General features: G+C 57.4%; 1 protein-coding gene across 1 annotated transcript; it reads right to left on the bottom strand.

Annotated features, from left to right (window-relative positions):
- Positions 1–6,096: 6,096 nt before the first annotated feature.
- Positions 6,097–6,502, bottom strand: QRFP (pyroglutamylated RFamide peptide). The gene is given in 3 exon segments (XM_060102522.1): positions 6,097–6,176; positions 6,179–6,224; positions 6,227–6,502. Coding segments are annotated over 3 exon segments (402 nt in total).
- Between the last annotated feature and the right edge of the window lie 6,571 nt (positions 6,503–13,073).

Raw genomic sequence — 13,073 nt, 5'->3', positions numbered from 1 at the left:
TACATTTTGTTTCTGTATGTGACTCTGTTTTTTGAATCCACGTCTCTCCTCCGTAGTATTTTTTAAATAAATGTTTACAACACTAGCACATGGGCAGGTTGCTTTGGTCTGCAGTTCCTCCCTGTTGGTCAGAGCCGTGGCGTGCGTGTGGGCAGGGAAGGGGTCAGGCTTTCCTGAAGGGGCCGGGGTCTCCGTGTTGGGTCTTACAGAATAGAATGATCCCGCATTGGCCGTTTCACAAGCCTGTCCTCATCTCAGGCCCTTCCTGTGCCCTTGACACCTACCTGCCAGCAGCCTGGCTCTTGGCGGCGGCACTGAGAGTGGGCTGTGCCCCCTGTCAGGCCGTCACGGTGTCACTGAAATGGGGGAAGGAGGTCACGTCCCAGATTTCTCTCTGGCCTGAAAGGGTTAATCCCTCCCCAAGTGCGTTCTTTCTCTTTACATTTGAACTCACTTTCAGCCACTGTCATCAGTCCCCAAAGCACCCCTCGCTTGTGTTTGACGCACCGGGCATCATATTTCTTTGTGTGGATGAGGAAGAACAGGGTGTGCTGGCCCGGGCCGGGCTGTGACCTCTCCCAAGGGGACTGTCGAGGGGGGTGCTGATGAGTCCTCGTCTTGGTCTCCATTTAACGCCAGCTGGCAGCTTGGAAAGTGGAAGTCGGGGGGAGTGAGTAGCACCCTCTGATAATGGTACTTATTAAGGCAGCAGCCTTGTCAGAGGATACGGATCCTGTCCACCAAAGCACATTGAAGAGCACGGTTCCATGAAGCCTCTTCCCCAGAGACCTCGGCAGCGCGCTGGGCTGCACGTCGGGCGGCGCGCTCGAGCCAGAGCTGCAGACGGCCCCCGGGACCCACTTCTTCCCTCGTTGCAGAGGCAGGACCCAGGCCCAGGCCGCAGAGTCTGTTAGTGGCTGAACCATCACTTGACACCAGACCTCCTGAGTCCAGGGCTTTTCCACAGGCAACACGCTCTTCCCTGGAGTGACAGCTCGCAATCTGAAAGAGGGTGTTGAGCGATTACGTTGACAGCCACACTGACGTGGACCTGTCACGGAATCCTCACGGCAGCCTCTTAGGCAGGTGCGTTGTCCCGTTTTCCCCACGCTCTACGACTGGAGTTTACTTGTCCAGCCATAGCTCACACGCGGTGAGGCCGGGACGCAACCTCGTATACACGCTAGCCACCTTGGCGGCTGTTCCGGTGTGAAATAAGGGTCTTAGAAGACTCTTCTCCAAAGTGAGACTCTTCCATGAGTCTCACCTGAGCCCAAGAAACTTACTTGGGTCTAGCCATGCTAGGACAGTGGTCCTTAACCTTTTTTTAGGTCACAGAAACCCTTGAGGACCAAATGAGAACTGCGGATTTAGCCCCAGGAAGACGTACCCATGTGCGCACACAACGGTGTTCAGAGAATTCTGAGTCCTGCCCTCAAGGTCCAGAACCGAGGAGTGAGTACCCGAGGGCCAAGCCCACTGAAGGCGGGCAACTGCTGTGGATAGTGCTACCGCAAAATACAAGCCTCGAGTGTCAGAGTTTTAAAAACAAAACACTTGCTCTTTCTGACCACGGAATGTAAAATAGATAGCTAGTGGGAAGCAGCCGCACAGCACAGGGAGGTCAGCTCAGTGCTCTGTGACCACCTAGAGGGGTGGGATAGGGAGGGTGGGAGGGAGACGCAAGAGGGAGGAGATATGGGGATATATGTATACGTATAGCTGATTCACTTTGTTACACAGCAGAAACTAACGCACCATTGTAAAACAATTATACTCCATTAAAGATGTTAAAAATATATATATACATTACAAAAAAAACCCAAACACTGAAGAACCCCAAACGGAAAACAACCCAAGGTCATGAAGAGCAGGAAGGATAGGTACGTGCGGGGTGTTCACTCCGTGGAATGTCGGGGAGCGGTGGGGTGGGACAAACTCGCCCCACTCCATGGTGTGTCATGCCGGGCAGCCGCCAGGCGACATGATGATGTGTCAGCTCCCATGTACTTCAATGGGCATGTAGTCTGGTGTAGAAGTCAGGGGGTGGGTGATCGGGGTACGGGAAGGAGGCTCATGCCTGGTCGGGGCACAAGGGAGCTCTGGGGGCAGGTGATGTCCTCTTGCTTAGTCTGGGTGGTGCTGGCTAATGGGTGTGTCACTTGGTGAAAACTCATCAGACTACACTTAGAATTGGGGCACGTTCTGGATGTGTGTTATATTGCGATGAACGTTTTCTTAGAATGACAGCTCACACCTGAGTGCTTTTAGCTATTATAGACGCGCTCTGCATGACTACGTGAAACACCCACACCTTTTTTTTTTTTTTTAAATGAGGGAGGTTCTGTCACTGTCTTCAGTTAACGGGTGAGAAAACTGGCTTCAGAGATGTGAAGCAGCTTGCCCGAGGTCACACAGCACGTGCCAGCTTAACATCTGCTGTGCCAGACAAATTTGTTGATGGTCCAGATGGCCACAGCATGACTAGCAGAGACCTGGGCTCCAGGGCCAGGCTCCTGCCTTCATCATGGAAGAGAAGAAGTCAGAGTTACAGCTAGCCCAGCTTTTTGGGTGTCGGGGATAGTTTATAGACAGGGTTCCCAAACTGAGTGCTCTGGGGGATGGATTTCTAAATGTCATCTTGGTACAGAAGGCATCAGGTGGGATAAGACTGCCCAACCACAGTATCCCCTGCCTGTGTCTGCCCTCCTCCCTGGTCGCCCACCATCTTGGGTGGGGCCCCAGCTCCCTGCCTGGAGGGTGAAAGCCCCTTGCCTGGGTCGGGGTCTCCAGTGGAGTGTGTCATACAGCATCTTGGGCACCAGCGCCAAGATAGGATGAGGTGGCCTCTTGTTTACTACAGCAGTACCCTGATGGCTTGCTGGCCACACAAATCTCTTTTTTTCTTAGACATTTTTATTAACATTTCAAACATAGAAGAAAATATAGACAAATATTCCCCATCCATTTTTTTGTTTGTTTGTTTTTGGAGGGGGGGTTTGCAGTACGTGGGCCTCTCACTGCTGTGGCCTCTCCCATTGAGGAGCACAGGCTCCGGATGCGCAGGCTCAGCGGCCATGGTTCACGGGCCCAGCCGCTCTGCGGCATGTGGGATCTTCCCGGACCGGGGCACGAACCCGTGTCCCCTGCATTGGCAGGCAGACTCTCAACCACTGCGCCACCAGGGAAGCCCTCCCCGTCCGTTTTAGTAGCTAAATACCTTGAGATCTACACACCAAGATGAAGCCTTTTTTGTGTCTTGAATGTATAAAATGGGTGAATGCAAATAGCTCTCGGGTGCCTGGGCTGGAGGAGAGAGCACGGCCACACCAGGTGGAGCGGGCCTGGTGGCCCAGGGGAGCTTCATCTCCCCGCTTGCAAAATAAGTGTTTTCCGAAGAGCCTCACCTTCACTAATCTGGGGAGTAAACTTCCCCACCAAGAAGAGAGCGAGGGTGTGGGGTGGCACGAGAGGCCCCCAAACCTTGGCAGAGCCAGTAGGGTCGAGAGGGCTGGGGGGTAAAGAGGAAATTGAGCTAAATGTAGTGGGAGTGGATCTAACAGATCAATGCCCTCAGCAGTGTGATTGCTCTGATTTCCAGGGTTATTGAGCTCAAATATACAAGCCACTGGGAAGAACAGCTTTGTTGTTGATTTTTGTTCAGTGATGAAAAAAGCCTAATGACGGGATATCCTCTGCTTTGAAGGCTCTCCCCCTCCCCGCTTTATCTCAGATTTCTCCATCAAGGTTAATCTAATCCTACTAAATTAAAAACCAGCCAGTGTACACCCAGAGCGGGTGTAAACACATGCAGGAGTGTCTCCACCTTGGTGACCTCCGAGTTCTCACAATTAGTGACTACAGGGGCGGCTCCTTTTGTCCTAAGAGTAGAAGTTGGCGAGAGAACATGAGCCAGGGGACCTTGCCACAGGGTGTCCCTCCGCCCTTGGCCTGTGGTCTGTTCTGTTTCACCTGGTCTTCCGTGAGCACGTTCTCTGGCTTCTTTGTGTGTATCAATAAGCTAAGGGATGGGGTAATCCAGGTTGCTGCCCCCGCACCGCCCTTAACAGAATGGAACTGAGCACGTGCTTGGCTGAGAGCCTAGGCTGGCATCGTGCTTCCTTCGTCCGGCCACCCTGTATTGTACAGTCTCAGCACCAGGGCTGTTCTTTATGGACACACTGGGGCTCGTTTTCTTGAGATTTGCCTTCCGTGGCTTGAGGGCTGAGTGTCTGCCTCTTTCACCAACAGACAAAGACCCACCCCTGTCAGTCTGTCTTGTTAGCAGGAGGCATCCTGGATCATCCCTTCCTCGACAGTGGCAGAGGACAACGAGCATGATGTGCCTCCCAGACTCAGTGTCACTGTCTGGCCCCCGTCACAGTGGCCCTGAGCCCCAGGGCACGTATACCAAGGCATCGGGGGGAGCAGGGAGGAGCCCCAGGAGAAGGCAGCTCGCCTCAGCATAAGGTGATGTTCTGACTCCTGTGTTCCCGTCCCATCTCTCCAGCCCATTTCTGCTCCCCAGTCAGCCTGCCTCTTTTGTGGCTCAGATCCGTCACCCCTTAATGAAGTGGCTTTCTGGCTGTCGAGGACTGAGAGCTGCTACTGGGGAATATACGTCTCTGATAGAATGGAAAACACTGTGAAATGCTCCAAGGTGCCAAGCTGGGCCCTGCCCGGTGTGGCTCTAAAAGGCTAATAAAAATCTACCAATTAATTGTGACAGCTCAATGGAAAATTATTCAGTTGTGAACAGGGGCAAGCGATAGCTCAAAAGGAGGAGGGGAGATGTTGCCATGGGAACATCAATACAGGTTCTCATCTCAGCAGTTGAAGCCAGCCTAGGAGCGAGCAGCATCAGACTGCTGTATCTGACTCAGGATGGGATGCAGGACACAGCAAAGCAGCGTTTGAAAGAGATGCTCTGCCTCCCGCCCGGGCTGCCGCCACTCCAGGCCCAGCGCCGGCTTCCCTCGGGGTAGAGAAGCTGTTTTCAGAATGCTCCCTGCTTTGAGAAAACCAGGGAGAGAGCAATCTAGTGGGAGAGGAACATGCACTTTGTGTGTGTTTCCCTATACTTTTGGCCATGGGTAGTTTACCAACTGCCAATTAAGGGGATGCTGGGAGGAGTGTGTGGGTACATGCAACACGATCTCCATGTCCCCAAAGTTAAGGCACTTGCAGCTCAAGAAAGCGAAGTTCCTGGGACACAGAGGACCTGTAGCCAAGTGAGGCGGGCTTTCCCTTACAGTTTTGCAGTTGTTACAACTTTTATTTCAAAAGATACAACACATTCATCGTCTGAACATTGGAAATGCAACCTTGCTACAGCAAAACTGTATTCCTTCCTCGTTCATCTCCCACGGGACTCTTGGCTTGGCAAATGCTGCACCACCGAGAAGGACAGTTGTCAGAAGGGGATGGGCAGGTGGTTCCAAATGGCATCTCAACACCAGCGGGATGAGGTTTTCTTGCCTGGGGGATGTTGTGTTAATGGAATGGAGAACAAGATTTCTTTTTTCCACTGTTAACTTTCAGAACCATACTCTGTGCCCAGCGGAATGTGCCCGCTCACAGTTGCACTTTGGATGTCGACCACAGACGTCCCAATGGAGGCGGTCAAAACTTTGATTATCCCACTGTAATCGCTCAGTCCACCGACCTTCAACTCGGGGCCAGCACGGCCAGCTCTGCCTATTCATATTCACGGCCCAGCGGCATCCTCAGGCATCCTCGGCTCCATGCCACCCCGGCCAGGGGACTGCTCAGAGCCAGCCCCCCAGCGGAGGGGGCTGAAACACAACAGTCCGCCAGGGAGCTACACCAGCAGCAGTGTTCTCTTCTAAACCGGGACTTGCTTTTGGTCACCTCCTTTTTGACACCATCCAGAATTTTGCTTCAGCAAAGTTGGAAATCAAAAGTAAGCACCCACCTAGCCAAACCCACTGCTATTATAATTCCTGTTATAATTCGTTATACTAATACCCACACCTTCTCAGCGTCTTGGTCTTTGAGGCTCGAGGAGAAGATGGGAATGGAAACGGCGGGGGGGGCGGCTCGCGGAGGAGCCCTTTCTGGGGTGCTCTGGCCCCTTCACCCCCAGCCGAAGCGGAAGCTGAAGCCGCTTTTCTTCCTGCTGTAGCCATTGAGCTCCTCTGCCAGGGTCCCTAACAGCCACCAGCTTTCTCGCCGTCACCCAGAGGGAAGCCGGTGGCCTCACTCCATCATCTTGCTGCCGCCCGAGCCTCAACTTGAAGCCGGCACACGCTCTGCCCAGCGTCGGCGGCTCCTTGGCCGTGACGCGCAGGGCGTGTGGGTGTGGCGCTCTCGGCCACCCAGGGGAGCCCCAGGGGACGTGGCGTCCCCCCGCCAGGTCGGCCCAGCTCATTTCGCCTCCGATGCCACCCACGGCGTCCACGGGCTCTTCTGTGTCCAGCAGAGGAAAGCAGGCGCCTAGCGGCAGGAAGAGGAGGTAGGGCAGGGAGTAAGGGCTCGTCATCTGGTCCCCAGGGGGGAGAGAGGAGGGTGACACGCTGCACTCCTGGGCCACAGCACACTTCCCAGTGCCCAGGCAGCCAGCAAAGGCGTAAGCTGCTGGGGCTTCCCTGGTGGCGCAGTGGTTGAGAGTCTGCCTGCCAATGCAGAGCACACGGGTTCGTGCCCTGGTCCGGGAGGATCCCACATGCCGCGGAGCGGCTGCTGAGCATGCGCGTCCGGAGCCTGTGCTCCGCAATGGGAGAGGCCACGGCAGTGAGAGGCCCGCGTACCGCAAAAAAAAAAAAAAAAAAAAAAAAGGCATAAGCAGGTGGCTCGGCTGAGCCCAGCTCGCAGGCAGCGAGAGGAAGTGTCACCCTGTCGGGGGACCGGCCTTTGTTGTCTCAGCAGGCTCAGGAGCCGAGCTCACCAATTAGGCTGGTGCTCCCTCTCCTGCAGTCTTTGACGGCCTTGGCAACTGAGCACTCTTAACACCGCTGCTGCTGGGATGGCTTACAGGCAGCCCCGGGAGAGCCGAGCAAATTTGGGCTCATTCTTCCTGTATTATAATTACTGATTCTTGGGCCATATCATCTCAGAGCCGTGCGCTAGAAAATTAATAGCATCAATCGCTCTTAGTTTTCAACTTGATAATGAACGGGTCTGGTTAAGCCGTTTAGCCGGGACGCTCTGCTGATGTCTCTCTGACGTGGCAACGAGTTACTCCTGAAAGCAGGCCTAACTCAGACGTCTCCCCGGAGAGGAGTGGCCGCCAGTCCCCGCTGAGCACCACCTGTGTGCCAGGCTGTGAGCAAAACCTCTACGTGCACGGTTGCACTTTATCTTCACGATAAACCTTATTTTAAGCATGGTTATTCTCATTTTTTTCAGGCAAGAGCACTGTCAGAAAGGCTAAGAGATTGTGCCCAGGCCATACAGCTAGAAAGTGGAGGCTCTGGGGTTCCTGATCCTAATGGCCAGGGGACTTGTTGGCGTGCCAGACCTGTGGGCAGTGCTTTCCGTCCGTACCTGATACTGTCCCTCCTACAGGAGGGCATCCCTTATCCCCATTTACAGAGGAGGGAGCAGTCTCAAAACAGGTGACTTGCCCAAACTTGTCACAGTTTTGTAAGTGACAGAGCTGGGATGCTAGCCCAGGTCTAATTGGGCCTGATGCAGGAATTGCCACTCTACCCCAAGGATGGCGGTCCATGGGGGATTTGAAACAGAAATAGAGCCTTCCCAAAATGCCCCTGCCTTGGCAATAATTGCTCGTTCCCTTGCAAAGGAATCCTTTTTGGTAACGACCACGGTAAGTCTATGCTGGCTGGTCCTCTGAGGAGCGGAACCGAGGCTGGAATAAAGAGAGTGGGTTCTGGAGAAGGTACCACAGACTCCCCAGAGCTCTTTCCAGAAATGGCTCCCTTGAAGACATTTCAAAGTGTACTCAGCCAGAAAGCTTAAAAAAAAAAAATCATAAAAGCAGCCCTCCTCTTCCCAAATCCAGTCCTCCTAAGCTTCCCTCATCCCCTGAGGCTGGAGCAGCCTCTTACCTGCTTCAGGGAAGCCTCTCCATCAGAGCCTGGATGGAGTGGGGGCTTTTCACAAGGTGTTTCCTCCCCATAGAAAGCAATGCAGACAGCTTTTGGACCGGGTCGGATTCCATCTGGTGGATGAATCCACCTGGGAATGGCCTCTGGGTCTCAAGAAGGGGGGCATCTTGATGCACAGAAAGAAGTGACACTTCTCCCCTCCCCTTTGGGGGGACCATGGACCTCTTCAAGAACCTAGTGGAAGCTTGGGACACGCAACACCAAAAATTGGGCCCCAGCACAGATGGAAGACAAGGGGCCAAGCCCTGGAGGGCACTTGTGGCCAATCTCTGTGCTGCTCTGGGCTGCAAGATGAGGTGCTGGTCTCCACCTCTCTGGGCCTTCTCAGCCCGGTGGGTCCCCGTGGTACCTACTGCCCATGCCCAGCTCCTGACCTGGAGGAGGGCCTGGATGGGGCTCCTGCTGGCTCCTACACCATGCTGTAGGCCTGCTCCCAGGAGGGCAGCTGGACCCTGGGCCGGGCTGGGCAGAGCTGCTCTGGGTTCCCGTCCAGGAGGTGTGACTCCCGGGTTCTCCCTGCTTTCTATAGGCCCCCTGGGTGCACTTGTGTGGCGCGCTCTGATTGTTGCACATTCCTGACCCTGGGATTCCACTGGGGACCTGGTGGTGAAGGAGGGCACAGTGTGGACCACATTGATAAAAGACCCAGCACAAACAGGATGTGGTCTGATGAGAGGGCCAGACGGGGCTGCCCTTTGCCCAGAGGCCCGCCTTGTTCCGAGGAGCACGGGCAACATCCTTAACTATGAGTCACAGGCGTGGCCCTTGAGTACCCTTGGAAAAGGCATCCGAGCCCCCCCTGCAGAATCCTAGCAGGGGCCTGCCTTTGGGGGGTCCGCCTTGCGCTCACTGCTCACACACCCGCCGCCCAGCCAGCACCACCGCCGCCGTGGGCTCAGGAGGTCAGACGGCTGTGAAGCCAGACCTGGCCTTTCACTCGAGTTCAGTGTGAAGTTGTGTTCGGTGCCATAGCTCACCTGCTCTGGAGCCTTATGAGGGGCATCCGGTGCCAAGAGGCTGAGCTGGGCAGTGGGAGAGGGCGCGGAGGGGGTTTGGCGAGCCCCTCCCTCAAGCCCATGGCCCCCGAACCACGGTAGGTTTGCTCCTTAGGAGAGAAGCTCCGTCTTCCCGTCACCATAGCCCCAGGGCCTGGCTCGGTGCCTGCGGCCCACTTGGGAAAGGACAGACGGACCAGCGAGTGTTTTCAAAACTCATCTCCCTCTCTGATGTGAGTCATGGAGATGAGGCTGTTAACCCAGTGTGGGGTTTGTCAAGGGCTGGGTGAAGGTCCTGGTCACGGAGGACACCAGCGTTTGTCATCTCCCCAGGTGAGCTTACGGGCCAGGATGGGGCGCGTCACGAGTTGTCACCTGCACCGCACCCCCACAGTGGGCTTTGGGGCTGGAGGGGGCTGTGCTGTGGGCGCCGAGTCCCTGGGGAATCCACGCTAGTCCAGGCGTGGCCGCGGCCGGGCATCTTGCTCACGCCTCCGGGCGCCCACCCCCCCACCCCGACTGTTCACAGCAAAGTCTGCTGCATCCCTCCCCCTGCACCTGTGTGATCGCAGAGCGTCCCTGGGGTCTGCTCCGGGCACAGGGGGCTGTGCGGCTAAGCCAGGGTGCGGGTCCCGGTTGGGCAGAGCGCTCTGCAGAGTGTTCTCCAGCCACCAGCCAAGGGGCAGGGCTGGCGCCCAGGACGGGGAAGCGCTGCCCATGGGTGCCCTGCTGGCTGGTCCAGCCGCCCGCAGACCCAGGAGCGCCCCTCCCCCTCCCGTCCCCTCCTCCTGTCCCACCGCTGCTGCTGGGAGACCAGCAGCAGATGCCGAGAAGGCCCAGCGCTGACCCAGCCTCCGCGTCTCGCCGGGCCTAGATACGCCCTCTGCTGAGCGTGAGCAGATGCCTGGGGAGGCTGCGGCCACCCTGCAGTTGTCTGGGGGTGGCTGCGCGGGCCAGGCTGGGGACTGAGCACAGAGGATTCCGTCTCCAGGGCCCCCATCCAGCTGGTCTGTCACCTTTGCCTGTGGGGTTGGGTGGAGGGACCGAAGGGCGGAAAATCACCCCCCACGGGAATAGACCCTTCCCCGCCCCCGGCGCCCTAAGGGAGGGGCCAGAGTCTTTACCCCCTCATGGTGAGAGGGTGGGGAGACGGAGGCTCCCACGCCAGAGCCCTGTCCTGCGCTCCCCTCTCCGGCCCCGTCCGAGGCAGCAAGGAGGTCAAGAACAGGCCGAGCGCGTGGGCTGCCTTCGGACCCCTCGGGACGGGGTGGGGTGCACTCTGGCCTCCCTTGGCAAGGGTGAGGACTTTGAGAGCAGGTGAGGGCAGAGGCGCACCCGTGGGCCAACCGGAGCAGGTGCGGGGCAAGGGCTGCCTCTGAGGGCCCGGCGTGCGCGTGCAGGCGCATGTGCGCACGTGTGTGCCTGTGTCACGTGAGATGGGAGGTGCGGTGGCATTTTATCTCCCTGGTTCGTGCTGGTTTGTTGAGGCACTGGGTGCGGGTTAACGATGGAGTGCAGCCTGCAGTGGGTCACCAACTCGCTGTGAGGCCTTGGGCCAGATGCTTGCCCTCTCTGTGCCTCAGTTCCCTCGGGTGTAAAATGAGAGGTTTTGGTTCCCAAGCTGCGCTCTGAGGAATCCCTCAGGGACGGCTGTGGAGAGTGGGGAGGGCAGAGGTGAGGTCGAGCCCCGAGGGCCACACACCCACCCCCCAGGAGGAAAGCTCCACTTGGCCGTTGACATATTGGGCCCCAAGAAAATTCTGCTGTGAAAACCACCACTGGCCTGGCTCCCTTCAGGACGGGGGCCTGGGGCTCTGGGAAGTGGCCATAGAAGGTCCCAAGTGTTGGGCATGGGTTGCGTGGGGGGCAAGGCTGGGGACGAGTATGACCCCTCGGCCCCAGCCCTCAAGTAGGGGTACCTGGAGCCAAGTCTGAGGCCAGATTTGGTGCCAAGCTTCCCAACTCCAGGGGCTGCCAGGTGATCTCCAGAACTCCTGGCCCAAAAGATGGTTTGCAAGCGCACTTCACTGGATCTGGGAAAGATTCCGTGAACCGGGCCAGAGCAGCTTGGCTTGGTGGCGGCAGGAGAGGGACCCACCTTGGGGGGGGGGTGGCCCCTGGGGAGGTGGGTGGCCACAATCACCTCAGTGGCTTCCCATGGCCTGGCTCAGGGGTGTCACCCCCAGGCGTCCCTGGGGGCCTGATACGAGCCGTCAGTGGGCAGGAGGGCACGCCTGTTGGTGAGAACACTTTCTGGAGGGAAGTAGTTAGTGCTGAGGATGGTCTGGGAGACCTCAGGCCACATGGCAGAGACCTTTGTCTGCACAGGCGGGCAGTGCAGACGCTCCAGCCACGGGTGCCCTCGCAGGTCGGCCCGAGGCAGGACGTGGGGCACATTCACTTCCCCTGGCCCTGCACCACGTCTCCAACACAGGCACTTGATAAATGTTGGATTTCATCACATAAACTCAGGAGATTGCTTTGTCCTTAAGCTTCAGATTGGTTTTATGAATAAACAGCCATTAGGGACTGTTTTTCTTAATGAAGAGTCTCGACTCCTCAGGACTCCAGCCTCGGCCACAAGAGAGACCCACAGGGACCGACTGTGACCCTGGGGACTGTGATGGGAAGCACAGGTAGAGAGACCTCCCCTCCACCCACGCCGACCCCTGGGGCTGCTGGCCAGGTGTGGAGCCGGCTCTGCCCAAGGGTCTCGGCAGTTCCTGGGGGCACTAAGCTGTCTGGGGAACACTGTTTCCCATGCAGAAATAACGACGCTGGGGAGTCTGGGGAAGTGGTGCAGGAGGCGTCTTGGAACGCTGGGGTGTCTGATCCACCCTGTGGGGCGCTGAGCAGGGTGGGGGGCAGAGGCCCGAGTCGATCACCACGAGACTTTATTGGAGACAGGACCACACACACACGAGTGCACACAGGCCACACTAGCAGCCGTGCCTGCTTTGTCCATTGCAAGCTGCGCTGGCCTCTAGCTCCCTCCTAGCCCCGCCCCTCTTCCCAGCGCAGGTCTTGTGTGGAGTCAGGCAGCCTGAGGGCACAGCAGGTCACAGCCCGGTTCCCCACTCCCTGTCCCTGCAGTCCCACCGAGGTCCAACTTCAGCCCTCCGGGTTTGCCAGTCCTGCCAGCTGCGTGGCCACTCAGGGTTTGGGGACGGCCCTCTCCCTGCTAGCAGATGAAGAGACAGGCCCTGGGGAGGCCCCAGCACTCGGACCAAAGCCTCATGTCCTTGTCTGTACACCCTCTAATGTGTCCTCCGGTGGGTGTGTGGCTCCTTAAACCCCACCGGTCCGAGCCCTGCTCCTGTCCCCCCACCTCCCCCCTCCCTTCTGCTGTAGCAGAGGCAGCTGGCAGTTCCTGTTGATGAACCCCACGAATCCTCCGAATCCTGGGTGACGGGGCTCCCACCTTCCATGCCAGAGGCCCACGTGGATGAGGGTGGGTGGCCGTGGGGGACCCAGGAAGAGGTGGGCCCTGGGATATGGGTATCGCTTCTGCCCCAAGGCAAACATTATACAACCTATTTACACGCGGCTGCGGGGGAAACATGCAATTTGAGACCTGCCCACAGCTCGGTCCTCACCTCCTGCCGACTGTGCTGAGGCCATCAGGGTGGAAACCCAGCGTCCGTCCCTCCTCTGGACTCGGGGAGCAGGGGTGGCCAGCTGGGTGGCGCCCCAGAGATGTATCCAAAGTTTGCGGGGCAAGGAATGCGGCCATTGGCTGATCCCACAGAACCTACCTGTGCTTGTGGAAAGGAACTTCCGGAAGCTTTGGGGGAATAAATGCACTGCCTGAGGATCCCAGTGTAGAGAGCACCCCTCCCCTGCTTGGCTCTCTCCTCATGGGAGAAGGAAGGAAAGGGGAGGGTGGGGTGTCAGCCAGGTCACGTGGTACAACTGGGCCACAGGTACCCCATCATCAAGCCATCAACCCAGGCATCGTGGGTCAGGGTTCCGGTGCAGTGACCATGGG

Source organism: Mesoplodon densirostris, chromosome 6 (assembly GCF_025265405.1).
Source record: "Mesoplodon densirostris isolate mMesDen1 chromosome 6, mMesDen1 primary haplotype, whole genome shotgun sequence".
Classification (NCBI taxonomy): domain Eukaryota; kingdom Metazoa; phylum Chordata; class Mammalia; order Artiodactyla; family Ziphiidae; genus Mesoplodon; species Mesoplodon densirostris.
The sequence above is the reverse complement of the archived record's forward strand: the minus strand, read 5'-3'. Positions and strand labels throughout refer to the sequence as shown.